The sequence below is a fragment of the Watersipora subatra genome, chromosome 3 (assembly GCF_963576615.1).
Source record: "Watersipora subatra chromosome 3, tzWatSuba1.1, whole genome shotgun sequence".
NCBI lineage: Eukaryota > Metazoa > Bryozoa > Gymnolaemata > Cheilostomatida > Watersiporidae > Watersipora > Watersipora subatra.
This window is the reverse complement of record NC_088710.1, coordinates 44,862,534-44,890,362: the sequence shown is the minus strand read 5'-3', so window position 1 is coordinate 44,890,362 and position 27,829 is coordinate 44,862,534. Positions and strand designations below refer to the sequence as shown.

General features: G+C 33.8%; 1 protein-coding gene across 1 annotated transcript; it reads left to right on the top strand.

The window, feature by feature from the left end:
- The first annotated feature begins 780 nt into the window (after nt 1-780).
- LOC137390640 (anoctamin-7-like) lies at nt 781-27,829 on the top strand. The gene is made up of 21 exons (XM_068076967.1): nt 781-799; nt 2,373-2,467; nt 2,963-3,130; nt 3,818-3,893; nt 4,632-4,764; nt 5,678-5,760; nt 5,868-5,998; nt 8,603-8,805; nt 11,801-11,884; nt 12,577-12,776; nt 13,484-13,590; nt 14,253-14,408; nt 15,642-15,788; nt 15,952-16,106; nt 17,195-17,378; nt 18,521-18,650; nt 20,547-20,686; nt 24,654-24,734; nt 25,838-25,944; nt 26,509-26,600; nt 27,687-27,829. The coding sequence occupies exons 1-21, from the start codon at nt 781-783 to the stop codon at nt 27,827-27,829; spliced, it is 2,634 nt and encodes an 877-aa protein (XP_067933068.1).

Here is a 27,829-nt window from a genome sequence, read left to right as displayed (position 1 = left end):
TTTGAGATGATTTCCATATCAGTACAGATAAGAATTCCATAAAGTACAGCGCCGTGACTGTTGTATTATATCATTATTCAAACACGAAACAATTCAATTACTAAATGATAAGTCTAAATTTTTAGAAACAAAGCGTGTGCTCTTTGCTGCCAAATTGGTTTGCTGCCTTCGCCCTTGTTGATTTGTGGCAGCATCAGAATACCTTTTACGGAGAGTTTCTTACTATTCTGTGCAGCAATTTATTATACAAGCAGTTATCAATGGGGCTTGCTCATTGTTTTAAAGATTTAAACAACTCAAACACTCTTTAATTGATATGCCTGCATTTCATGTAAATACGCAAGCGCTAATAAGCCATTCTATACGGTTTCTTACAATAATGATTTCACGTTACAGAGCTTTTGTTCATGAATGTAAAGAAGAGTGTATAACCTTTTTTGCCCCTCCATCGTACTCTGGTCACCTCTATTGTTAGTATTGATTATGTCAATAGCGTTTCTATTTACCTGCGTAAATGTTGTGAGAGTTCAAGAACGACGAACAGCTGAGCAGGGATAGTGGTACTACTTGCCTCAGGTCGGTGTGTAAAGTTTACAGTGGGAAGAAGTAGAATCTGTGGAATTCCTTCTACAGTTGTCGAACTGATTAAGAGACAATTTTGGTGGTAAGAGTTTTTACTACAAACACTATAAAATAGCTGTAAAAACTACAGTAGTTGTTTAGCAAGTCAAGCAGCATTGAATAAACTTGGTAGTAAATAAGATTAACACCTCTTTTGAAATGAACAAGGGAAGGAAAGGTGGGCAATCAAAGACTTCACAAATTTTCTCATATATGTATATACATATGTATATCCTACGTACCAAAGTTGTCATATCCTCTTTGTGTAGCCCCACTTCTTTTAGTCATGTAGTCTATTTGTCACTGGCTTGTCCTGTTCAGCTACAAGAAGTGTAGACTATGTTTGACTAAGTAAAGTTGTGAGCCGGATATGGCTACTCATCATGATGGTTATAGATATTACATAAAAAAGATCTCGTTGAGCACCACTAGAAAAGTGCAGTGTATGGGAATTAAACTCAGAACCCCATAGACACCATGCGAATACTTGAACAACTGAACTATTTATCCAATTCATATGTATGTGTATTATGCTGTATAGTAAAGCTCAGTTCTTGCAGCCCTTACAGTTCTGCTGTACAACTGGCAGACAAAACCAGGAGGGAAGGCATTTTTTATTACAATTTTTTTGAAAATCATTTGAAATTTGTTCGCTTCAAAAGCCATGTTCTATGTAGGCCTCTAGTTTTGTTATTCATAAGCTTGTTTGCTCTGTACTCATCGAGCCTAATTATTTTCTTAAAGGATTAAAGCAGAAGTCTGAATTGATTGGCTTCATTCCCGCAGTCCTATTTGTACTGAGCGGAGTCCGAAGATTATTTCGACCCAGACTTCTATGTCAGTCAATCACATACATGGCAAAAACTGAACCAAAAGGTAATTTAAAGCTTGCTAGTCATTATTACTGCTTATAATTGTTGTACTTCTCTAGTACCGGTATGAATGACTTGTGATACCAGTTGATTATGACCAAAGATGATGCTTTTGTATAATATTCTAATACAGCAGAGTATATGAAGTTGTAAGCGCTGAAAGATACATACGTACAAACACAGGCTGAATGCATTTTTTTCTGGATGCGTTCTTTCAGTTACATGTATCTGTTTATAAGAATATTTACTATAGTAAGAGTCGTGTCCACCTACTCATCTGTCTAAATACAAGTTTAGAGGTTAAAAAGTATTGCCTTCAATGAGATTCAAACTCATGACCTTTGGCTTTCTAGATCAACACTCCACCTACAGCACCTATAGACCCCCTTCCCACATTTTGGAATAATTGTGCAATTAGTTATTACACCTGATGATCTTGCGTGTCACCTTAGACTGCAAGGATACTAGTACTTATAGTTTTATGACTAGTACAGCTTTTGTTAAGTTTCCGTTAAGAGTCAGTTCACATGCACAGCTAATAGGCTAAGAATAGTTCAGATCTATCCATAGCACCACGGGGACTCTGTAATCAGGGAGGTACTGCTTGAACAATGTGTAGAACAAGTACACAGCTTGGTTGACGTGGTGACTTAAAATTGATTCAGATACTACTAGACACAGTTGACCAAGTCTATGTAATACTAGTGCAAATAGTGGAATTCCTGGAAGATATAATTACCTACAAGCTGTTTTGTGAACCGATAGAACAGTAAATATAATGTCCATCTAGTAGAAAGAAACATTAGAATAGTAACGTGTGTATGACAAGTGTCAGTTATTCAGCTAGTAAACACTGACACCTGCTAGTACTCGCTGTAGAGTTACCTCCAGAGCTCAAGCTAGCGTTGAAGAGAGAGAAAGTTGACTATGTTATTCTACACAAGCTTCCAAAGGACCCGGATGACCCTAAAGAGGTAATAGCAGTTAGTAGGTCATCTCTATAGCATGATGGTGAGATAGTAGACTAACCAAAACCAAACTAGAGAGCAAGCTAACTAGAGAACCAGCTCCTTAAACACCTACACGTTCTCAGGCTATCTCATTGAGAATGAACGAAACCCCAGACATCAACAAGCTTACTGCTAGGAAGCCAATAAAATTAATTAAATCCTAATTTATTATTTTCAAATATATAGTTTTGTGCAAGTCTTTTTAATTTTACGTTTAAAGTTGCTGTGTGAGAGGTATTCACCAAAACCTTTCTATTTAGACAAACACCCAATAGCATATTCCTTTAGATATGAAATCTTGGTAAATAAACCAATAGCCCGTCTGGTTAGATGTTTGCCTCTGAAGAACAAGCTAATACCATTCCTGTTGAAACATAGCCCGATATCATTCAGGTAGGTACTCTGGGAGACTAAAGTCACCTCCTCTAGACAGCTGAGTATTGTTTTATTATTTTACAGAAAGCCAATTCTGAGGAGCGAGAAAAGTTTGAGCAACTGCTAGAGAAAGAGGGCTTTCTCCTTGAGCATGGAGTCATCGGACAGTTTGACTACTGCAAGATGCGCTGCTCTTTTGAGCGCCTCTGCAAGGAAGCTGAAAGTGTCAAACTTGAGATGCCTCTGAAAAGTGTAAATACTTTACATAGGGGTGCTTTCAGTCAAACCTCGATGAAGAAAGTCAATCCATTCTGATATTTTTTCAGGTGTAGAAACTGTCATAGTGAATATTTCTATAGGTTTCTATATTTCTACAAAGAATGTTGTTCGATTTTTTTAACCAAACAGAACAGCAATATATTATTGAAGTAACTACATATAGCTCTACAACAAATGCTCTATAAAGCTTCATGCCAAAAATTAATTCATATGCATAAAGTAAATATATAAAGTAGTAGCTAATTAAACAAAAAGTTTTGTTTTTTGTTTCATAGACATGCAAATAGAAGTGTAGCATTAACAATTCTTTGGTTCAATGATAGAGTGAGTGATGAAAACACATAACATAAACTAACTTACCCTAACTTACTCTAGATAGGGTTTAAATTAACTTACTTCATGCACTTTTTGTTACTTTTTGACTATTATTCAATTTATATACTGTTATTTATAAAACTTTAATGTTTTGAGCAATTTTGGGCATCTTTAGTAGAACTGTAGTTTACATGCCAAAACAAACCTCTCTCAAATTTTATGTTAGATGTTGAAAAATTCGTAAGTAGAGATGATCGTAAGTTGAAATTTCACAGCAGTTGTGTTAGCTGTGTACTATGCATAAGATAAAAACACTGTTATATTTTCTTGTTATTATTATTATAGATGTGGATTGAAGATGACGATGAAGAGAATATATTCACTAAATGGATTGACAAAACATTTGAAACAGACAATGAAGGTTTGTTTTTGTACGGTGTAACCACTGATAAATTACTAAGTTGAGCTTAAGGTCTGATCAACTAGTCTGTCTTGAGGTTGAGGGCATGTTGACAAGTATTCGGTTTAGAATAAACTGGAATTAACAAATTAAGAGAAGAACAGACAGATCCTTCAGTTGATCATTGATAAAGACTTGGCTCAACTTTGTTACATTTTTGTAACAAAGTTGGTTATTAGCAGTTTGATTATTAACCATAGTTGCTAACAGTTTTCTCATGTCATACATACTTTAACTCTTTCCTTACATAATTTTTTATCTGGGATGCAATTAATTTTTGTTAAGTTGGTTATTTCGGACATGGGCTAATCTTTTACCATACTTTCGAAAATATTGATCCAAATTCCACAAAATAGAAATGAAGGTGATCAGTACACTTTTTCCTACAGTATGGAAAAGTTTTAACAAGTTTAAATAGTAGTAATTACGTTTTTAGTCTTTTTAAAATGTGAAATAAAAAAATTGATGGTTTGCCGCGAAACATTTTTCTTGACTCTACTTTCCCTAGAAAAATTCAGTGCAACACTGAGATTACTACAACTCAAATAATTTCTCCAGTCTTGCGTTGTGCTAAGAAATTTTAACAAAAGAATGTTGCGACCGTAGTTTTATTAAGAGCGAACTTACTTCTCCAGATGCTACATTATATCCTCAATTTCGCCAGAACAATGTATGAACTGGAATTATTGAATATTTTAGTTGACTATGTGTCTGCACCCTTTACGCAGCAGAAACTGCACTTGTTCAAGAACAGTGAACACAAAGATCTCTTCTTCCGATCTTCCCTCAGAAGTCTTCTCACCGAGCATATTCTCAAGAACTTGGATATGAGGTACAAAAACATCTTTAGCTATTTTTCAGGTTTTTAAAAAGTGAAATATGCTTTTAGTTTCTAATATATTGAGGTTGATAATGTTTATTTTTTCTTCACACTAATTTTAGATATCGCATTTATTCGTTGAGTTTTGTTAACTTAGAGTCTGGAAGTCTATGCAATCCACACAACGACAAGCAAAGTTTTTCAAAAAACAGATCCTGATTTACTGCTTTAAAATTATACAATGAGATTAGGTTTAATAAAATATTAGCAAAATTGAAACTGAAATTTAAAATCCTGACAAATAAAATAATATACATTTACTTGACATAATTTATAGTTTTTATTATACGTTATACTCATGCTACAGACAGTACTGTTTCGGCTATTGAAGCCTCATCAGTGCAGCTCAGGGCAAGCAAGGGAGACAAATCCCATTGGCAATGAGAGTTGACTTCTTACCATGAAACAACTAAGTTGCCTCACAGACTTTAAGAAAGTCAATGTGCTGACACCACAGTGCTCAAATCATAAAAGTAATGAGCTACGCACGAAAGCTAATAGTGCCGCACCTCTCACAGTGTGCTCAACCAAACCGGAGTGAGGGAGCATATACTCATTATATACTCATTATACTCTTATTATATGATAAATATAGATATGAACTTTATTTTATATAGCAATATATAGTAGTTGGCTTACCATAACCTATTGTGGTAGTTTATAGAGCGAGTTGGTACTACGATTGAGTTAATGCGAGGGTTTTTTAAAGATTAACAAATCTAGTATATTTATTATTCACCTAATTTGCATCTACATAGCAACCTCTCTATACATATGACAAACATATGAATACAAACTAGTTCTCATGTCATAAATTTTGTTAAAAACTTATAAAATGCTTCTGTATCTCTTATATATTTTGCAGAAAGTTGAGCAAAGTGCCACAATTCTATTATGACCATAGTAATGAAGATGATGACCCAAAAAATAGTGTTCTCTCAAAGAAAGGTCAGTGTGAAACTATGAATACATATTATACCTCTCTAAAACTAAGTTAATTTGCATCTGACAGAATAAAGAGAAGACAACTGTAAATGGCAGATGTATGTTTGTAGGCCTGCCATACCTACTGATGAAGGGGATCTACACAGATTCCTTCATTTTACATGATGAGTCAGAAGACAACTACAAAGAGTCACAGAAATATTCTACAAATCTGGAAGAGGAAAGTGAAATAGACAGAGAGGTGAGAGCAATACATTAGGAAAGAGAGGTGATGCTACAATTACATAAAGAAACTAGGACATGATTTAGGGCTATTTTATAAAAGTTCCGAGGATCAAAGTTTATTTTTAAACCAACTTTAAGGCTTGTTCACGATGTATGTCGGAGTTGTCCTCTCGGCGATTATTCGTCAACTATTTTTACCGTAGACCGATGGCAGCATTGAGGTGATGTTGATATCTCAGGAAACATCGCATCTGTCAAACTTTCTCGATGTATCGTCAAGCATTCACGATAGTCTGCGCAATCTTTTCGATCTTGCATCGAGTATCGACCACTTCAATGATGGTGATTGGCTGTCATGGCTTAATCTACATTCTACTTCATGATAGTTGCTGTGGGAGTAGTATTTCATTGTTACAGCAACTGCCTCATGTAATGATAACGCTGTCGTGGACTATTCGTTGATGTGAATGCGAATGGGTTTGTGATAGTGTACATGATCACCAAAGTATTGTGGGATTTACACCAACATACTCAATATAGTATGAACCAGTTTTTAGCTAACCAGAATATACAATACAGGTTGCACTTATCACATTTGCGTTATTAAAACAACTCACATTTTCTTAATACGCTGTCAGATTTTTTACTTTTTTACATAGGCTTGGACTTTAGTCTTATAATCCTTGATTGGCAAAGTTTTTAGAGGATATTTGAAGGTAGTTTGGCCTAAAATAATTTCATAACCTTCCCAATAAGATAGTAATAAGGATATTAAAATAAGCACCCTCAAATTACCACATTTTTTATTAATCCGAATTAAATGTAAATTCGACAAAGAAATAATAAAAACCAACAACGCTGTTGAGGCTGTTACTCCACATGTTCTGATGACCTTACTTTAGTGCCATGATTTCATGTCTAAATAAGTGGTTAAGAAATGCTCCTGCAACATCTTGAGTAGCAGCAATAACTTCTGAGATATTGGGAATCTTTCAACCATCAGTATCAATTAGCAAACAGACGGTTTTGCAGATCACACGTTGACAATTAGGCATTTTCTGTTCATGGTGAAAGCTTCTTGGCTTGAAACTGTTCAATAATATATGACATAATTCGATTTTGGTTGTCCGATCACAATGTTTAATAAGTGCTACTACTTCAGCTTTGGCTTCCTCCTTCCTGAAATAGCCTGAGCTCCATGTCAATAAGCTAAAAAGTCCAGCATCAATCACTATTTGAGATCCTAATCTGAGTTCCTAATCCATGATCTGAGATCCTATATCACTAAACTGACATCATCATTATTTGCTTTTTATCGTTCTATAGACATAAAATAACAAGCTCCTAGCTTCTTGCGATAGATTTGAGTGCCAACGTTATCTGCTCTCATTAATGTGCTTTATTAGTAACTGGTGTGATGTTTATGAAAACATGACAATAATAGTAAGTATAAGAAAAATCATTTAATAAATACGCATTCTTTTCTAACTTTGGCTACAAAGATTTGAAATGGTACACGCTAGGTTTTTAGTTTGCAAGTTACTGTAAGTAATAAAAGTGTTCGACTGTAAAACCGAATTGCGGTGCTCAGGATTCGAACTTAGAGCTTTTCACAGTCATCATAGACTAGGCTAATTCAAGACTGATTAATATATATATAACTTTTTATTGGCATTGGTGATCAACAAAATGATGTTTTCTATTACTTGGCAAAAAAAAACAAAAAAAAATGACAAGACACGAATCAGGAATTATTGAGAGAGTTGAACAAACGTGTTTTAAAAGTTAAAAAAGCTTACGGAGGAGTCTGGATAGTGAATTGAAGATTGTAACAGAAATTTTATAAGCTCATGGAATAGATTTCATAGAATAGTTCATGAAATAGAAAATAATGTTTCTCATGTGTAGAAAGATGAATACAAATATTCTGGGCATAGTTTACATAAGATTTTGAAACCTGTAACGCAAATGTGGAAACGAGCAAATTTGGGATTAGGCTTGCTCAAAGATTTTATGATGTGATTGGTGAAAGTGTGGTGCGCTGGACTACACGATTGGTACACGAGTCTTTAATTGTGATAACAGTCAGCCAAAGCCAGTACAAACTCTTACATGTCTATAGATTAACATTTATACAGCCGGCCTCTCATATATTATAGGATGTGCACATTATTGGGATTCTCGGTTACCATTTCTTTAGAAATAACAAACAAAAAGGTGACATTTATCTCGTGTTTATCTACATTACCACATCACTTTTTGCATGAATATAGTTTGCATAACATAGGATGTAGTAACCCTCACATTATATGTAAGAACAGACATGGCTTAGTGCACTAGAACTTCTGTCTTGCGATCAACAGGTTGGGGTTAAATTCCTAAAAAAGGCCTCTGGTGGTGACAGGAATGATATCCAACCTTAAATTACTCTCTGCAACCGGACATGTCTCCAGTAGTCGAGGTTCCCGTGCCACTGGACTCAGACACATCCAGCCAAGATCCCATAGCCAATGCTCTAAAAAACACACCCGCAGTCTCTGCTTGCAGTAAGCTCAGCAGACGTCATACTCCGTCATCGAGAGATTGCTCAATCAGATGTAACTATTAGCCTGTGTTACAGATCTTTGACACGTATGGAGACCCGAGGCATGTGCTGAATATCACCTGGCCATATGTCCACAAATTCCAGCCTCTCTGGAAAATCAGAAACTACTTTGGAGAGGAGATCGCCCTTTACTTTGCATGGGCTGGGCTGTTCATAACCACCCTCATGATACCTATGATTGTAGGATTACTTGTGTTTACTTACGGAATGTACTGCAGGTAAGTTGAGGCTCCTATCTCATTTAAAGTTGCTAGAATGTACTAAAAGAATCTACTAAAATCTAATAGGATCTTTTAAAAAATCCTATAATTTTCAAGAGCTAGTATGTGGAAAGAGCTGAAGATAGGCTAAAATAATATTGACCCACCTTGATTTCTCATTGATGTCATAGATTTCTGATGACCTTCGCATTGCAACACTTCCCGATTTTTATAGTATCTCAGTTTAAAAAGTTAAACACAGTTAAGTGATGCTTTTGTTGATTTTGCTACGTACATACTTTTTTAGCACAAAACTTGGTGCTATCAATGGTATGCTTGCAAAAGTAAAGTTCAAAAGTTGGAATAATTATCCAGAAAGTTAAAATTTTTATTATTTATCCTCTCCTGATTATCAAAACTTTCATATTCAACTCTACAGTCAAACCTCGACTTAAAATAATCTTAGCATAGCAGTTTCGAGACTCATTACTTAAATTTTCATGAAATAGTTGACTTAATATCCAGAGTTGTCTCTAGTATTTAGGTAACTTTCAATATAAAGTGACCAAAGTTATTAAATGCATTACAGCTTTGGAAGAGAAGATCTAGAGGATCATAAAATTTTGAGTTTACCATAAAAAGTATAAACGTATTACAATATATATACATATCAGCCAAACTAATTTATATTCTACTCACTTGAAGTAACTCAAGTAAGAGTAACTTATGTCTCATTTTTTGTCATCCTCTCTATTCCTGAGCCTGCCCATAGTTAAGCATACATTTCCGTTATTTTTTCTTTGTTATTCTGTTATTTCTATAGTAAAATAATAATAAAGTATCTTTTTATCGATTATTATCACTTTATTCGTTTAGTTTTCACATATAACTGAATTTTTACCTTAGTTTTTACAAATCGTTGTATAATTGCAGATATTTTAATGCTATGTATCATTCTCTAAAGTTTTTTTTATCTTTTAAGCTTTAAATTTAACAAATTATGATTTAAATTTTTATGAAAACGTTTCAATTATATGATTATTTTGACAAACAAAGAACATTTAAAAAGGATTTACCTTGTAATTCAAGATTGGACAATATTACTGAGTACATATCACAAGCACCAGCCATAAGCCTGCTGATGCTGAGAAACCAGATAAATTTCTGTTTACTCTGGAATACTTTGGTAGTTTAACAAACAAAACAGGTTCTGCTCGTGGCAGGAATAGTGCAGTTTGTGTATCTGCGTATTCGTGTATCTGTGTATTCGTGTATCTGCGTATCTGTGTATCTGTGTATTCATGTATCTGTGTATTTGTGTATCTGCATATTCGTGTATCTGCGTATTCGTGTATCTGCGTATTCGTGTATCTGCGTATTCGTGTATCTGCATATTCGTGTTTCTGTGTATTCGTGTATCTGCGTATCTGTGTATTCGTGTATCTGCATATTTGTGTATCTGCATATTTGTGTATCTGTGTATCTGTGTATTCGTGTATCTGCATATCTGTGTATTCGTGTATCTGCGTATCTGTGTATTCGTGTATCTGTGTATCTGCGTATTCATGTATCTGTGTATTCGTGTATCTGCGTATCTGTGTATTCGTGTATCTGTGTATCTGCGCATCTGTGTATTCGTGTATCTGCGTATCTGCATATTCGTGTATCTGCATAATCGTGTATCTGCATATTCGTGTATCTGTGTATTCGTGTATCTGTGTATTCGTGTATCTGTGTATTCATGTATCTGCATATTCATGTATCTGCGTATCTGTGTATTCGTGTATCTGCATATTTGTGTATTCGTGTATCTGCATATCTGTGTATTCGTGTATCTGCATATCTGTGTATTCGTGTATCTGCGCATCTGCATATTCGTGTATCTGCATATTCGTGTATTTGTGTATTCGTGTATCTGTGTAATCATGTATCTGTGTATTCGCGTATCTGTGTATTCGTGTATCTGCATATCTGTGTATTCGTGTATCTGCATATTTGTGTATCTGTGTATTCATGTATCTGCATATCTGTGTATTCGTGTATCTGCGTATCTGTGTATCTGTGTATCTGTGTATCTGTGTATTTGTGTATTCATGTATCTGCATATCTGTGTATTCGTGTATCTGCGTATCTGTGTATTCGTGTATCTGTGTATCTGCGTATTCATGTATCTGTGTATTCGTGTATCTGCGTATCTGTGTATTCGTGTATTTGTGTATCTGCGTATCTGTGTATTTGTGTATCTGCGTATCTGTGTATTCGTGTATCTGCATATCTGTGTATTCGTGTATCTGCGTATCTTGTATTCGTGTATCGGCATATTCATGTATCTGCGTATCTGTGTATTCGTGTATCTGTGTATCTGCGTATTCATGTATCTGTGTATCTGCGTATCTGTGTATTCGTGTATATGCGTATTTGTGTATTCGTGTATCTGCATATCTGTGTATTCGTGTATCTGCGTATCTGTGTATTACATTCTTAATTTTATTAGCATTTTATTATTTTGCAGAAAAACCAATCTTTGTTTTATTGTTTTCTGATGTGAAAATGATACGAGCTTGGAGTAAACTTTACATGTTTTTATAGAAAACAAAACCTTCTGCCACTATTATAGTGGCAGAAGGTTTTGTGAAAACCAGTCACTAATATAAAACATAAAACAATCACCAATATAATATTGGTGATTATTTTATGTAAGTTAAGGAGCAAAGGCTTCAAAAGGAGACATAAAGTTTTTTAATTTTAGTATATAACACTGACAGTACAATGGTAAGTCTACATGTATGTATATGTATATAAACATTTATGAAAAAATTGTACACACATATATTCAACTCTTCAAACCAAAGTGCTTTTTTAATGCCATCTATTGAACTATGTACAAATATCGATGAAAACAGAACACATTTTAGAAACGTAACTTCATAAAAACTGGGGTTTTGTTTTTAGTTAGAATAGACAACACAGCTTGATATACATGTATGTCATTAAGATTACCAAATATTTTCAGCATATCCCACGCTTGTATAAATACTACTATTGACGCTGTTGTGGTGGCCTCACAGAACGAAACAACACTTGGTACACTCGAAAAGTAAGTTATAAACGCTATTCTAACAAGTAGAGTTATATTCATATCCAATATAGCAAAAAAGCCCATATATAATTAAATATTTCATATTTTGGCATATTAGCACCTAAAAACATTTTTTGGATTTATTTGTGTAGGAAAACAACTTGTTGATTATAATTTAGTTATAACAGTAAAAAGAAAAATATCGATAAGCTAGTATTAGTAATACAAAGCTAGAAAATACATGATACTTGCTTTCAAAAGCTTTTTCTCCATGTGAATGGCTTCTACACAAAGCGGTGCTTTTCTTTTTGTTTCTTGCCAAACCAAAAAGATTCAAAACAAAATTAATGAAAAACAGACATATTCGGCATAGATAAAAGCAATATGTTATTCAAAGGTTATTCTGAGAAAAGTCTAAGGTTTTCACATAACACAAAAATTCAGTATATAGTATATACATTGTAAGACTCGTTGATAGATTGTCACTAATTATAAAAAAATTTCAACTCAGATTTTTTGCAAATCTTAGTTGAGATTTTTGTTATTAAAAATTTTTAACTCAGATTTTTTCCGATGACAAGTACATTTTTTTCACCTTTTGATTAATTTCTGCAACTATGTGAACAACAGCTCGCACCCCTTGGGTGTGGCACCCCTAGTCGGAAAGCACCGATATAAAGCATCCGACATGTGTATCGATGACATTGTAGTGTGGTGGATGCATTGCAAGAAGCTCTGGCTAATGTAAAGGAGGCATTTGATAACAACGCTTCACCTGTCTATGCGCTGGGTATGTGTATCTGGAGCACCATCTTCCTCGAGCTCTGGAAGAGAAAGAATGCGGTGCTCGCGTATGAGTGGGATGTAAATGAATTTGAAAATGTTGAACCAGACCGGCCAGAACATTTTGGTAAGCAATAAAAGGTTTGCATAATTGTTGCTTACCCCCATGTACAAGCGTTCTTTAAGAACTAGATGCTGCAGTGCTTTTTTGTATTTTAATTGTTATGAATAATTTTTCATCTCAATAAAACCTTGAGTAAATTAATAACTCTGTATGAGTTATACACTCTAATGACTCTATAAGAGTTGGGCTCTCTATCAGAATTACGCTCTATATCAGTGTTGTGCTCTCTATCAGAGTTATGCTCACTATCAGAGTTATACTCTTTACCACAGTTATGTTCTCTATCATTGTTGTGCTCTCTATCAGAGTTATGTTCTCTATCAGAGTTATGCTCGCTATCAGAGTTATACTCTTTACCACAGTTATGTTCTCTATCATTGTTGTGCTTTCTATCAGAGTTATGTTCTCTATCATTATTATGCTCGCTATCAGAGTTATACTCTTTACCACAGTTATTTTCTCTATCAGTGTTATACTCTTTATCAGTGTTATACACTCTATCAGTGTTATACACTCTATCAGTGTTATACTCTCTATCAGAGTTATACTCTCTATTAAAGTTATGCTCTCTATTAAAGTTATGTTCTCTATTAGAGTTATGTTCTCTATTAAAGTTATGTTCTCTATCAGAGTTATGCTTTTTATCTGAGTTATGTTCTCTATCAGACTTATGCTTTTAATCAGTCATACAATTTGTTATCTGTCATCAGGCACAGACTGGAGAAATGATCCGGTAACAAAAGAGAAAATATTGTTCTACCCTTTCAAGTACAAGCTGATGAAGTTTGCAGTCTCCTTGGTTACATTCATATTCATGGTAAGATTTTTAGAATAAACAAAACGGTAATGCTTGACTAATATATTTCGTTGTTTAGATGAATTTGAAGATAATAAAAATACAAAATACAAATGGTGATGGAAAAGTTTTATCATCTCACAGCAGGTTTGAGATTTCACTGATTGATGAAGCTAAGGAGCTTAGGTGAAAATCTTTAAAGCTTGCTAAAAGAGTGATTGGCCATTTATTTGAAATAGTTTGCTATGATTGGCCATTCATTTGAAATAGTTTGCTATGATTGGCCATTCATTTGAAATAGTTTGTAATAATCGATGTTGTGAGCTCAATAGTGTTATGATCAGTTCAATCCTACAAGAACAGAGACATTTGAAAGCAAAAAAGAAAGTGAATGAGTTGAACTAACATCCTACAGACTTCTATATAAAGTCTGTACTGAAGTTTAGCAAAATAATAACTTGTTAAGAGATAATAGTTGTGAAGTTCGATTTGACTGATTTGTATTACTCTATTAATTCCTTGTTACATAATCAGTAAATGACACAACCTCTCTAAGTATTTGGGTGTTCGTTATAAATACATGGAAGACAGGCTGTAGCTCATGTATCAACAAAATAGCATATACATAAATACATAACTATCTGTGTGAGAGGTATTGAAAGATGATGTTTTGTGTTTTACAGTTGGCCGTGGTATTCTCTATTATGATATCGGTGATTCTCTATCGAGTCTTCCTCAAAGTGGATTATTGCACTAGGATTGGAGCGGCTAGCTGCTTTATGGTGACAACAGTTTGTTCGTCCCTTCTTAACGCTATCGCCATCTTACTTTTGGGCAAGGTAATGTTATATTCTCATTTCAAGGGCAGCAAAATCATGACCACATTGCATAAGCATGATTTATAGACAAGCACAAACATTGAATTGTTATTCTGTCTACTCAGTAGAGTTTAAAATAAAATCGGATGCTTATTTGAAAGAGCAAACTTATCTGATGCTGTATCGAGTGTGTTTAGTTTTAACTTTAAAAAATTGAGACAACTTTTTCAACGTTTTGTTATTGTGTTTTTAGTTGATCAGCTGAACAACATATTGAATTTTTGGAGCTGGTTTAATTTAAACATTCTTGGTCACTTAACCAAATAAATAGACATGTTTCTTTTCACACATGTTTGTATATACTAACAATATAATATAGTTAAAATAAGTAAGTATGACAAGATAGTTAATCTGGTGTCTCTAGACCTGCATCCCAATGTTCAATTTTGCCTTGAATCAAAGAAATCAACCTTATCCGTTTATAGAAAGTTTTTCTTAGAACTTGGATGCCATGATGATAAATCTTTCATCGACTGCTGACTTTCATTGACTGCTGACGTACAAAGATGTGTTCACATCAAATTCTAGTAGATTTTAGAAGAAAGTATAAATAATTTTTTAGCATTTGACAACAAGCATTTTTAGCTTGTTGTTTTAGGTGATCTGAGTGCCAAGTTGTTTCAAGACTAGAATTGACAAAGCTTGATAATGGTTAAAACGCTCTGAAGAAAAAAACAAGCGCCAAAATGATATCATTAGTCATTTTTGGAAATGTCTGGACACTTCTTTTCTTTAGCATTTTAACTGTGATCAAGTTTTGTCATTTTTATTTTTGAAACATCTTGGCCATCAGATCACCTAAAACAGCGGACAAAGTTTTACATGATAAAAAATATCTGTTAAAATATCTAAAAAATGTTTACCTAAAATAACAAAGAATGAACAATAATAAACAACGAAAAAATTTAAAATGGTAGAAAAATATCTATTTTTAATAAAATTTACTAGAATTTGATGTGATCACATCTTTAAATCTCACAGCTTATACTCTAGGCTGGATTAGGGCTGGATTAGGGCTGGATTAGGCTGGATTAGGGCTGGATTAGGGCTGGATTAGGGCGAGATGTGGTTATCTTTTTCCATCGCACTCACAGATTGTTAACCACATGCAGTTGATATTAGTTACTAGTAACAAAGAATATCTATGCATTACCTGCCTGTAACACAAGTTGATAATGTGAATGGTTGTTATAGTTTTATGAAGTCGTTGCTGTTAAGCTCACAGACTGGGAGAATCATCGAACAGCCTCAGCCTATAGAAATGCTCTCATCATCAAATTATTTGCCTTCCAGTTTGCCAACTCATACAGCTCTCTCTACTATATAGCTTTCTTTCGCGATGTGAGTACACTTATGGGCTCATTGACCTTGCTCCTCATAACACTGATAGGTCAACATACAAAGGTACTGCTGTTGACTGAATTAGCTTAACAACCTGGGTTTATTGATATGAAATGTTAAATTATTTTGTGCTGTGTCAACTAATAAAAAATATATATGATAGGAAACTCTCATCAACATTGAGGGAGGGTTGTTTGGCCTCGGAGAGACTTTCAGTGACTACTGTGCTGGTTCCTGCATGCCCGATCTAGGCTTCCAAGTGCTAACTCTCCTCATTATTAAACCTCTGCCCAGGATATTCAAGGATATTATCTTGCCGTGAGTTGTTTTACTTTCACAAAATAGAATTTGTTGCCTTTTGCTAAAAACAACCTGCTTTCTTTGTCTGTAGCTGTTTTAGAACATTGTTTCAAACTTATTTACATACTAAAACAATGAAGTGTTACAAAAGTCAATCAGAAAACAATGGTAAATCTAGTTCGTACAATTTGTTGTAATCTGATATAAAATCTGCGTTTTCTTCAAGTGTAGGCCCTATATCTTATTGTCTACCTATTTTGAAGCATTATTTTTGTGTTAAATTCTTAACAATCGCACGTGACTATGATGGTTTATATGCAGTACAGTAGATGAATTTGGTAGTCAGCAGGCTGATAGACATGTAAAATAAATTTAAATCTATTTAGCATTTCTATCTAGAGCTTTTAATAAGTTTTCAAAATTATTGCAAAAGTGAGATCTCTCAAATTTTTCAAACATACGTTGTAGTTTTTAATTTTTAATTTATTCATAGTACTAATTAGGTTATACAAACAGAATCCTAAAATCTCGCACATATACTAAAGCTGCACAACATGATATGCTCAAATCACCTTTTTTTATAAATAAGTTTCATGTTAAAAAGTAAATACTAAGTTTTAGATGTTAGATGAGATAAACTTTAACAGACTTGAAATATTATTATTAGGCTAAATAGACATAATTTGCTTTTTTATTTTCTGATTTTAAAATATCACTAGATACAAGATTTATGTAACTAAGCCAGATCAAAACAATTTATTTAATTTTTTAAATGTTGCGGTAAAATTTAAAGAAATTACAATTTAAACATTATGGTACCATATTTTTAGACATTCAAAAAAGCGATAAGCTTTCAATTAGCCTTTTTGGCACATACTCGTATATTTTCCAATTCCCATAAAAAATATCCTCCAATCTATATGCCAGAGTATCACGGCTTGCATATTGTAAGTTTTATTTATAAACGTATCAATGAATTTTCAAAAAAGGGGGAACTGTGCTAATGCAGCATGAAACTACCAAGTAATGTATTTATATATTATATAGCTATTTTGTATACGTTCCAAGTTTTATGCGGCTACTTATTTTACCTGCTGTGTATGTAGGTGGGCTGTTAAAAAGTTGAAAACTGTCTGGCAGAAGAAGAAAACATCTGTTGATCCTAAAGAGACAGCTACAAAGCAGGATCCTAAAACAGAGTTTTTAGAGAAGGAAATGAAGAAGCCACCGCTTAAAAACTTCACACTCAACGAATACACAGAAAAAACTATACAATATGGCTTCCTAGTGGTAAGTCAAGTTTTATAAGATTGGGTTCAACTGTATGTGTAGATGACAATAGATGTGTGTTCTAACGGTTTGATTGGGCTAGTAGTGGTAGATTGGAGTTTTATTTTTTGTGCATGGGTTTTTTAAAGTTGTATACATTCTTGGCAGCATGGGACATCAGATTATAGATAAGATTATGAACCACTTAAAATTAGTACACAATATTAGAAATATTTAGATATTATTTGCAAACTTTATTTGCAAACAAAGTTCATATTTTTGATGCAATGCATATTATTTTCAATTTACTATAAATTGTGTGTAAGTCATATTTCAAGCTTATTTGAATTAAGTTATCTGCATTAAAAACTTTGATTATTGATTGCTTATTGAGTGATAGCATAATTACTGATAGATTTTTGATCAGTTGCCCTGTAAGGTGAAACTTACACAGAGATAATATTTGTCATTACATGTGCTCATTGTGTGTGTCTATAAGCATTCCGCTGCGTGAGAATATGATTATAGACCATATTTGAGTCTATATACTGTAAAACCTTTAATTGAACGCTACCTATATTTGAACGACACCTTTATTTGACAGCCACTATGGGAGAAGGGTTGAAAAACAGAGCCCTACCCTTTAATTGAACGCCACTTCCATTTGACCGCCACTTGCACTTTCTTTGATCTTTATGAACCCATAATAGCAAGTGATCAGTAGAAAAGTGTCCACAAGAATCGTATTAATAATGAATCATACTTTACATCAATAACAATTAATTCACTTGTTGTCCCAATGAATATTTATTTAGAGATCCTTGATGAGTTAGCAGATTTATTGCCTCCAAAGCAGTTAACTTTGCTCCACTCGAAGAAAAGTGCAGAATATAGGCAACATTCTCTTCGAGTGTAAAATCTCCCTAAAATTTGATGAGCTACTTGAAAAATACAAGGCCAGCCTCTATTTGAACTCTCCTACTATTTGACCATTAAAAAGGAAGGGTTGACAAATAGAGCGTCATGACATTCAATTAGAGGCTTTATGGTAGCAGTCTTTCTTTGACAAATGGTGAATAATAAAATGAGTGAAGCTACATGTACATGTAGATGGAATAATAGGGAAGACAAATCTGCTTAGATACTTAACAATATAATTGTAGTTATTTGCTCCTGCCATGCCTCTTGGTCCAATCATAGTCATACTATTCAACACTCTGGACCGGGTGGTTGACTCAAAACGACTTCTATGGATGAATCGGAGACCTGTGGCTACAATAGCCCAGAATATTGGTAAAGCTTCTCTATCAATATTTTTATACTTATATACAAATCATTAGGAGAGCAAGGGTTAATTCGTACTAGTTGTGATTAGAAATCCACAAGCTGCAATAGACAGTTTATACCTTCATGTATGAAGCTCGTGTTTCTATCAAAGTATTGGGCTTCGCACAAAATCTTTTCCCAAACAATCATATGAATGATTTCCTATTTTAAGTAGTTCTTTTCAAGACTCACATGTTAGCAGTAAATCTCACAACTCTGCAAACTGAACTTAAAATGATTCTGTGTTGAGTTACAATGAGCGGTAACAAGTCAACTGCCAGTAATAAAATACTTTTCCTTATTTTTATTGTTACACTTTTTTCATTCATTAATGTTATTATCAGTGTATTGCTGATTGCATGTAATCAAAATCTTCAGGGATGAGTCATTGGTTAAACGCGGTATACTTTATTTTAAATTAACAATAATGAATATGCTTGAGCACGAAACCAACTCCCTACAAGTGGCTCATGTAACCAGCTATTATATCACATACTTGTTAGAGCCCACTCAAAAGGCATCTCTAAATCAACTACTGTACAACAGTGGCTAGCTGCTGCAGGACAGTTAAATTACACAAAATTTCAGTTGATTTTATCAGAAATTATCGGTATTTTTCTATCATTTGCAATTGTTTTTGATGTTTAAAATGATCTAACTGCCAGAATGTTTGAAGAATAAAATTGATAAACTTGATTACACCTAAAATACTCAAAATAAGAATATGTGCGAAATGACATCACTGTTTGCTATAGTTGATATCGCTTATTTCGTTTAAGTTGAAACATTACTGGTCTCTATTCTGTCGATCTCTTTGTAACTATAGATGTCATAATCACACTTTTGTTTGATCTGGGCACTTTTGCCGTGATCAAGTTTTGTCGATTTTAATCTTAAAATATTCTGGCAGTCAGATCCCCTCAAACCTCAAAAACAATCGCAAATGATAGAAAATACTGATACTTTCTGATCAAATCTACTAAAATCTTGTGTAAGTTTGTTTTCAACCCTACAATTAAATCTATATGTATATATACAAAATTAGCTCATTTGAAATTTAGCTTCCTATATTAATTCTGCTACCTGTTGTAAGAATACTTCAAAAAGCATACATTTTAAATCATTTAAATTTTCTACACCCTAAAATATATGATCACTTTATAACATTTACTGTAAGTTTGCGTAGCATTAAAGCAAACGCGTTATATAAAGATATGTAACAGCTCGACGTAAGCAATCAAATTATAAGTAATAATTAATTTAATAAATTTGTTATCATTAAAAAAAGGTTCTTATTGTCACTTTACTTTAAAGTTATTTAAAGCAGAATTGTACGCTCGCTAACGAGTAGGTTTGTACATACGCGTGGTGACAGATACATAAAGTAACCTACTCTGACTTACACCAGATAAAGTTCAAACAAATGTAGTATTTTATGTTTGTACTTTTTAATGTTTTTTGTTTATATCAGCCTTTTTACCATCGCTTAAAAACTGCAACTTTTAAAAAAGCTTTCAACATTGAGTATTAAAAATTACTTTGAGTATAGAGTCATTTGCGTTTGCAGTATTCTTACCTTGCATGTTAAAAAAAATCTTCTCTCTGTGTGATTGTAAGAACATGTAAGTGGTACTTGTGCGACTACTGAAAGACTTACATATAAATCATTGTAGATTAGCTCACATTTACCTTCTAGACATACATGTAAGTTAGCTGTAAGACCTGATGGGATGAATGATTTAATCAGTACATGTACATTGTACATACCTATTCTCAAATGAGGTATAATGAATATATTGCTATGCTCCATGTTGTAGTGCTTAGCTAGAGATTTTTCTGTTAACATGATGTTTAATTATTTAGGAATGTGGCAGAATATTCTAGAATTCCTCAACATAGCCGCAGTTATAACTAATGGATTCCTGATAGCCTTCACATCTGATTGGGGTAAACGAACTTTTCCAACGACTAGAGACCAGCTCCTTGCTGTTATAGTGTTTGAGGTAAGGCTGGTTTTATGTTATTTTACAATTAACTAATAAATTCAGCCCTGTTTCTCGTATTAACAAACTTTGCTAATTCAAAATCTTAAATTCACATTATCTTAAAAACATCGTGCAAAAATTACACTTTGCGACTAAATTTCATACTCCAGGTATTGAAATTTGAATGAAACTAGCCCAGGATTTTTGTTCTTTTCAACCAGATAGCTTACATTACATGTGTATTCTCTTAACGCAAATTGCTGCACTGCACAGATGACAACAATGCATGAACACAATGATTGAGGGTAATTGTCCTTAATACGTGTACATGTAATTGTCCTTAATGAGGGTACATGTAATTGTCCTTAATGAGGGTACATGTAATTGTCCTTAATGAGGGTACATGTAATTGTCCTTAATGAGGGTACATGTAATTGTCCTTAATGAGGGTACATGTAATTGTCCTTAATGAGGGTACATGTAATTGTCCTTAATACGTGTACATGTAATTGTCCTTAATGAGGGTACATGTAATTGTCCTTAATACGTGTACATGTAATTGTCCTTAATGAGGGTACATGTAATTGTCCTTAATGAGGGTACATGTAATTGTCCTTAATGAGGGTACATGTAATTGTCCTTAATGAGGGTACATGTAATTGTCCTTAATGAGGGTACATGTAATTGTCCTTAATGAGGGTACATGTAATTGTCCTTAATGAGGGTACATGTAATTGTCCTTAATGAGGGTACATGTAATTGTCCTTAATGAGGGTACATGTAATTGTCCTTAATGAGGGTACATGTAATTGTCCTTAATGAGGGTACATGTAATTGTCCTTAATGAGGGTACATGTAATTGTCCTTAATGAGGGTACATGTAATTGTCCTTAATGAGGGTACATGTAATTGTCCTTAATGAGGGTACATGTAATTGTCCTTAATGAGGGTACATGTAATTGTCCTTAATGAGGGTACATGTAATTGTCCTTAATGAGGGTACATGTAATTGTCCTTAATGAGGGTACATGTAATTGTCCTTAATGAGGGTACATGTAATTGTCCTTAATGAGGGTACATGTAATTGTCCTTAATGAGGGTACATGTAATTGTCCTTAATGAGGGTACATGTAATTGTCCTTAATGAGGGTACATGTAATTGTCCTTAATGAGGGTACATGTAATTGTCCTTAATGAGGGTACATGTAATTGTCCTTAATGAGGGTACATGTAATTGTCCTTAATGAGGGTACATGTAATTGTCCTTAATGAGGGTACATGTAATTGTCCTTAATGAGGGTACATGTAATTGTCCTTAATGAGGGTACATGTAATTGTCCTTAATGAGGGTACATGTAATTGTCCTTAATGAGGGTACATGTAATTGTCCTTAATGAGGGTACATGTAATTGTCCTTAATGAGGGTACATGTAATTGTCCTTAATGAGGGTACATGTAATTGTCCTTAATGAGGGTACATGTAATTGTCCTTAATGAGGGTACATGTAATTGTCCTTAATGAGGGTACATGTAATTGTCCTTAATGAGGGTACATGTAATTGTCCTTAATGAGGGTACATGTAATTGTCCTTAATGAGGGTACATGTAATTGTCCTTAATGAGGGTACATGTAATTGTCCTTAATGAGGGTACATGTAATTGTCCTTAATGAGGGTACATGTAATTGTCCTTAATGAGGGTACATGTAATTGTCCTTAATGAGGGTACATGTAATTGTCCTTAATGAGGGTACATGTAATTGTCCTTAATACGTGTACATGTAATTGTCCTTAATGAGGGTACATGTAATTGTCCTTAATACGTGTACATGTAATTGTCCTTAATGAGGGTACATGTAATTGTCCTTAATGAGGGTACATGTAATTGTCCTTAATGAGGGTACATGTAATTGTCCTTAATGAGGGTACATGTAATTGTCCTTAATGAGGGTACATGTAATTGTCCTTAATGAGGGTACATGTAATTGTCCTTAATGAGGGTACATGTAATTGTCCTTAATGAGGGTACATGTAATTGTCCTTAATGAGGGTACATGTAATTGTCCTTAATGAGGGTACATGTAATTGTCCTTAATGAGGGTACATGTAATTGTCCTTAATGAGGGTACATGTAATTGTCCTTAATGAGGGTACATGTAATTGTCCTTAATGAGGGTACATGTAATTGTCCTTAATGAGGGTACATGTAATTGTCCTTAATGAGGGTACATGTAATTGTCCTTAATGAGGGTACATGTAATTGTCCTTAATGAGGGTACATGTAATTGTCCTTAATGAGGGTACATGTAATTGTCCTTAATGAGGGTACATGTAATTGTCCTTAATGAGGGTACATGTAATTGTCCTTAATGAGGGTACATGTAATTGTCCTTAATGAGGGTACATGTAATTGTCCTTAATGAGGGTACATGTAATTGTCCTTAATGAGGGTACATGTAATTGTCCTTAATGAGGGTACATGTAATTGTCCTTAATGAGGGTACATGTAATTGTCCTTAATGAGGGTACATGTAATTGTCCTTAATGAGGGTACATGTAATTGTCCTTAATGAGGGTACATGTAATTGTCCTTAATGAGGGTACATGTAATTGTCCTTAATGAGGGTACATGTAATTGTCCTTAATGAGGGTACATGTAATTGTCCTTAATGAGGGTACATGTAATTGTCCTTAATGAGGGTACATGTAATTGTCCTTAATGAGGGTACATGTAATTGTCCTTAATGAGGGTACATGTAATTGTCCTTAATGAGGGTACATGTAATTGTCCTTAATGAGGGTACATGTAATTGTCCTTAATGAGGGTACATGTAATTGTCCTTAATGAGGGTACATGTAATTGTCCTTAATACGTGTACATGTAATTGTCCTTAATGAGGGTACATGTAATTGTCCTTAATACGTGTACATGTAATTGTCCTTAATGAGGGTACATGTAATTGTCCTTAATGAGGGTACATGTAATTGTCCTTAATGAGGGTACATGTAATTGTCCTTAATGAGGGTACATGTAATTGTCCTTAATGAGGGTACATGTAATTGTCCTTAATGAGGGTACATGTAATTGTCCTTAATGAGGGTACATGTAATTGTCCTTAATGAGGGTACATGTAATTGTCCTTAATGAGGGTACATGTAATTGTCCTTAATGAGGGTACATGTAATTGTCCTTAATGAGGGTACATGTAATTGTCCTTAATGAGGGTACATGTAATTGTCCTTAATGAGGGTACATGTAATTGTCCTTAATGAGGGTACATGTAATTGTCCTTAATGAGGGTACATGTAATTGTCCTTAATGAGGGTACATGTAATTGTCCTTAATGAGGGTACATGTAATTGTCCTTAATGAGGGTACATGTAATTGGTTCTCAGGAATCTGATGGAATTTTAAAACCAAATATTTTTGGTGGCCTGACTGAAGGCATGGAGCACACATGTATGTGTGTAAAGTTTGAACAAAAACGGCCAAAAAATGTGAAAACGCAAAGCGTTTTTGCTGATTAATACCCACAGCACAAGCACATACACAATGACCAAATAGATTTATCAATAAACATACTAATAAATAATATATTATATTTATAAGTTTATTAATATATATTTTTTAATTTTGTGTTACTAAATTGCTGACTTCTTTGTAGTCAGCAATTTCCGATAAAATCAGAAGTTCTGATAGCCATAAAAGTCAGCAGTCTCTGATAAAATGGTGGAAATTGAAAGTACCATCTCTACCATATGAACAATAACACCAGCAGATGCTCGTGTCTTAGCATTACAAAACTAAACTTAACTCATTCTAAATTTTATAACATAGAAAAGACAAACCCAAAAAAAAACTTTTTTCAAAAGTTTTTCTAAACAACCTTGCAACAGTTTGGGTGTACATAAAGAGCCTCTGAGACCTGCAAAAAGAATTACTTGTAGCTGGAGGCTAAACCAACCCATATTACTTATGTTTGCAGCATGCAGTGTTCCTGCTCAAGTTTGTGCTGTCCGTAGCTATACCTGACGTGCCCCACAAGATCAGAATAGCTATGAGGAAGGTATGTCTGCCCTAACCAACTGTATGTTTCTTTACAAATGTAGTAATACTCTTCAAATCCTATCTATTTCTTACCTGATTGCAGGTAATTTGGTCTGAGCAGCATACTAAAGTTCATTAGGTACAAACTCAGATGTATGTAAAAATTTAAAATACCAAGAACCCTTATGGTTGACTGTATTTAAACCAGCATATGTTTTTTAAGATTGCTTATCAGTCTATGAACAAGGCCATTTTTGTCAACAGTCAAACCAAAAGTAACTTGTATATCCTCTTTGCTTTGGAACAAAGATGTGAAAGAGATTAATTATTTCATATTACTAGTGCTAGCAAAGATAGCGAAGATAGCAAAGAGTTAGTTAGCTGATACATAGCATCATTTCCCATTAACATGCATACTGCTTTTTGTCACCTTGTTGCCATATTCTAGATCTCAGCACACAAACTACACACATATGCTTTTGCTTGTTTATGGTAGCCTGTTGCACATCTTGCCTTCTCAGTTGATGAATGAACAGGATGAGTAACTAGACAGGGCCTTTGATTGGTTGACCTTTGAGTGACAGGGCATTTGATTGTTTGCGAGTCCTGAATCTCACCACTTAGCTATAAGTTACTTCATGAACTTACCTCATTTATTAACTGGATTATATTATGGTATATTACAGTGTATTAGATTATAAGATAATAAAAATTATATCACATTGTAAAACATTATATTATTAATGTGATATAACAAAGCATATTGTATTTATTTTATCATATTATGTTAAATTACATTACAGTGAAACATATTATATGACATTACATTTATATAATGTCATATAATGTATGACATTAGCTTTATATATTTATATAAATATAAATATATACAAATATATTTATATACATATAAAGTCATTAATTGTAATGTATAACTATATTTTTATAATGTCTTATAATATATACATTATATAATGTTCATTATATTATAATTATATTTTGTTATATAATACTATATTATACTATAATTATATTTATGTTATATTATGCTCTTATAGGCTATGTTTGCTGTTACAAGTATGGTTATTATGGTGAGTTATGAAGATCTATGATATTTTCTAGGAGAAGTTCACGGTGGCACAAATCCTGGAGACTGGTGTCTTTGTAAAATATTTCGCAGGCAAGCCAAACTCTGATGTTAAGATGTCTGTCGCGACTGATGCTAACAGGTATACAAATTATTACAAAGGCAGTACACAAGTTATTAATTTCTGTGGGTGGTTAACATCTGTACAGGATCTTATAGTTATTGTACAGGTACAGTGTAGAGGACACAAGTTTATCGTCCATATTTTCAATCAATAAAATTCTTTTTACACTTTTTTTTTTAACTTTTACGACACACTTCACTATCTACTACAAAACTGCAATATTTTAAAAACCTTTGATAATCATATGTTGAAAAGTACTTTGGGTGTACAATTGAATATTTGTTAGAATGTTATGTTGCTCATTAAAGAATTTCTACATTCAGGCGATCATAAGTTGTTGTCTGACTGTACTTACCGGTATATGAGCGATCTGATGCATAGACCATTCATTGCTGTACTAAGGCCTTACTAGTTGCCTTGAGGTTTATACTTTTTTCTTTTTGTGATAAAAATGGGAAAGGAAATTCGTAACAAGATATACTAGCTTCCTTTCTGTTCTTGACGCTGTTGTTGATTTCTTTATTTTTTATCTGGTTGACATCCAGACAACAGACTTGTTATATTTATTGTATTACACTGTAGCGGAGGCGGAGGAAAGGATGTTGTTGACAGTGTATTTTATGAACCAGCCGCAGCTCAAAACATTGATCTGATTTCAAACCAGCAAGCCAAAGGTGGGTGGGGAATGTGTAGAATACATAAACATACCGATCTGTTATATATTCCTAAGGCTATCAACATGACAGGCTATAACATCATCAAGTTTCCATAAACTCTGTGCCTAGTAATGATACATAGCAATCAGCCAATTATAAATATGCAGAAAGTATTTTACATGGGGTACATACCAGCAATGGTTGTACATTCCATGTACACGTCTGATCTGGAAACATAGTTTGAGAATTTGATTCTCTGATAGAGCATTGAAACCTTGAAGCATCAAACCTTGAAATGTTTTTCTATGCTGGGAAATGGAGTTGTGCTCTCATTTAAGGTTAATCACTGGTCTTTGTTTAGTGCGGTTTGTGCTGGTACCCTGTTCCACAACGTTGGCTCTGCCTTCACTTTGATGCAGACAAAAAATTCAAATGAGAGAAGAGCCTAGTCAATGCAAGAACCAATGACGCTTTTATTTAGGGTATTCTAGAATATTCTTGAAACAATTAAAATCAACCTCTTCAGCATTGTCAGTCATGAGATAGGCTAAGTCTCCCTAAACTGAAGCTAAAGTGTGCAGTGGTGAAACTGATTTGAAACTAGCACATAGGACCTCCGTACTATTGTGACAGTACTATAGTAATATTGTAATATTGTAATATAGTAGTATTGCACAGTTTCAGCAATGGCAGTAATACTATGTGCATCTTTGCCATGGAAAAAAACTACATCTATTATATACATTTTGAATATAAATGATATCAAAAAGTTGAATCATTAAAATTTTGAATTTTTTGTATGTGATGACAATTCCAATCTATAAAAGTCTACAGTATTAAATTGCAAGGTATGAGAGAACACAAGCTGTGATCAAAGTTTTAATACTTATTGATTGACTTTCATACGATGAAGAATAATCACAAAATCTGAGTTTTGAAAAACTTTTACGTGTAAAAAAACTCTTGTGAGATTAAAGCTGGAGTCTAGAATACAAAAATAAAACAAATATGTCAATATTAAAAAATGATAATAAACAAATGGCAATAGCATTTGAAATCAGAAAGGCATGATTTTTGGCATAAAGTTATCTCGTGAAATCACAGGAGATACAAAGAATGAGATGGAACTTCGGAGGCGTGCTTTAGAAGGAGATCTGCCTCCAGTTGTGCTGCCACAAGATATGACAGCACCATCTGCTCTTCCTCCATCACAGCGACTAGCTGATTCATTGAGTGGCTCGATGTAA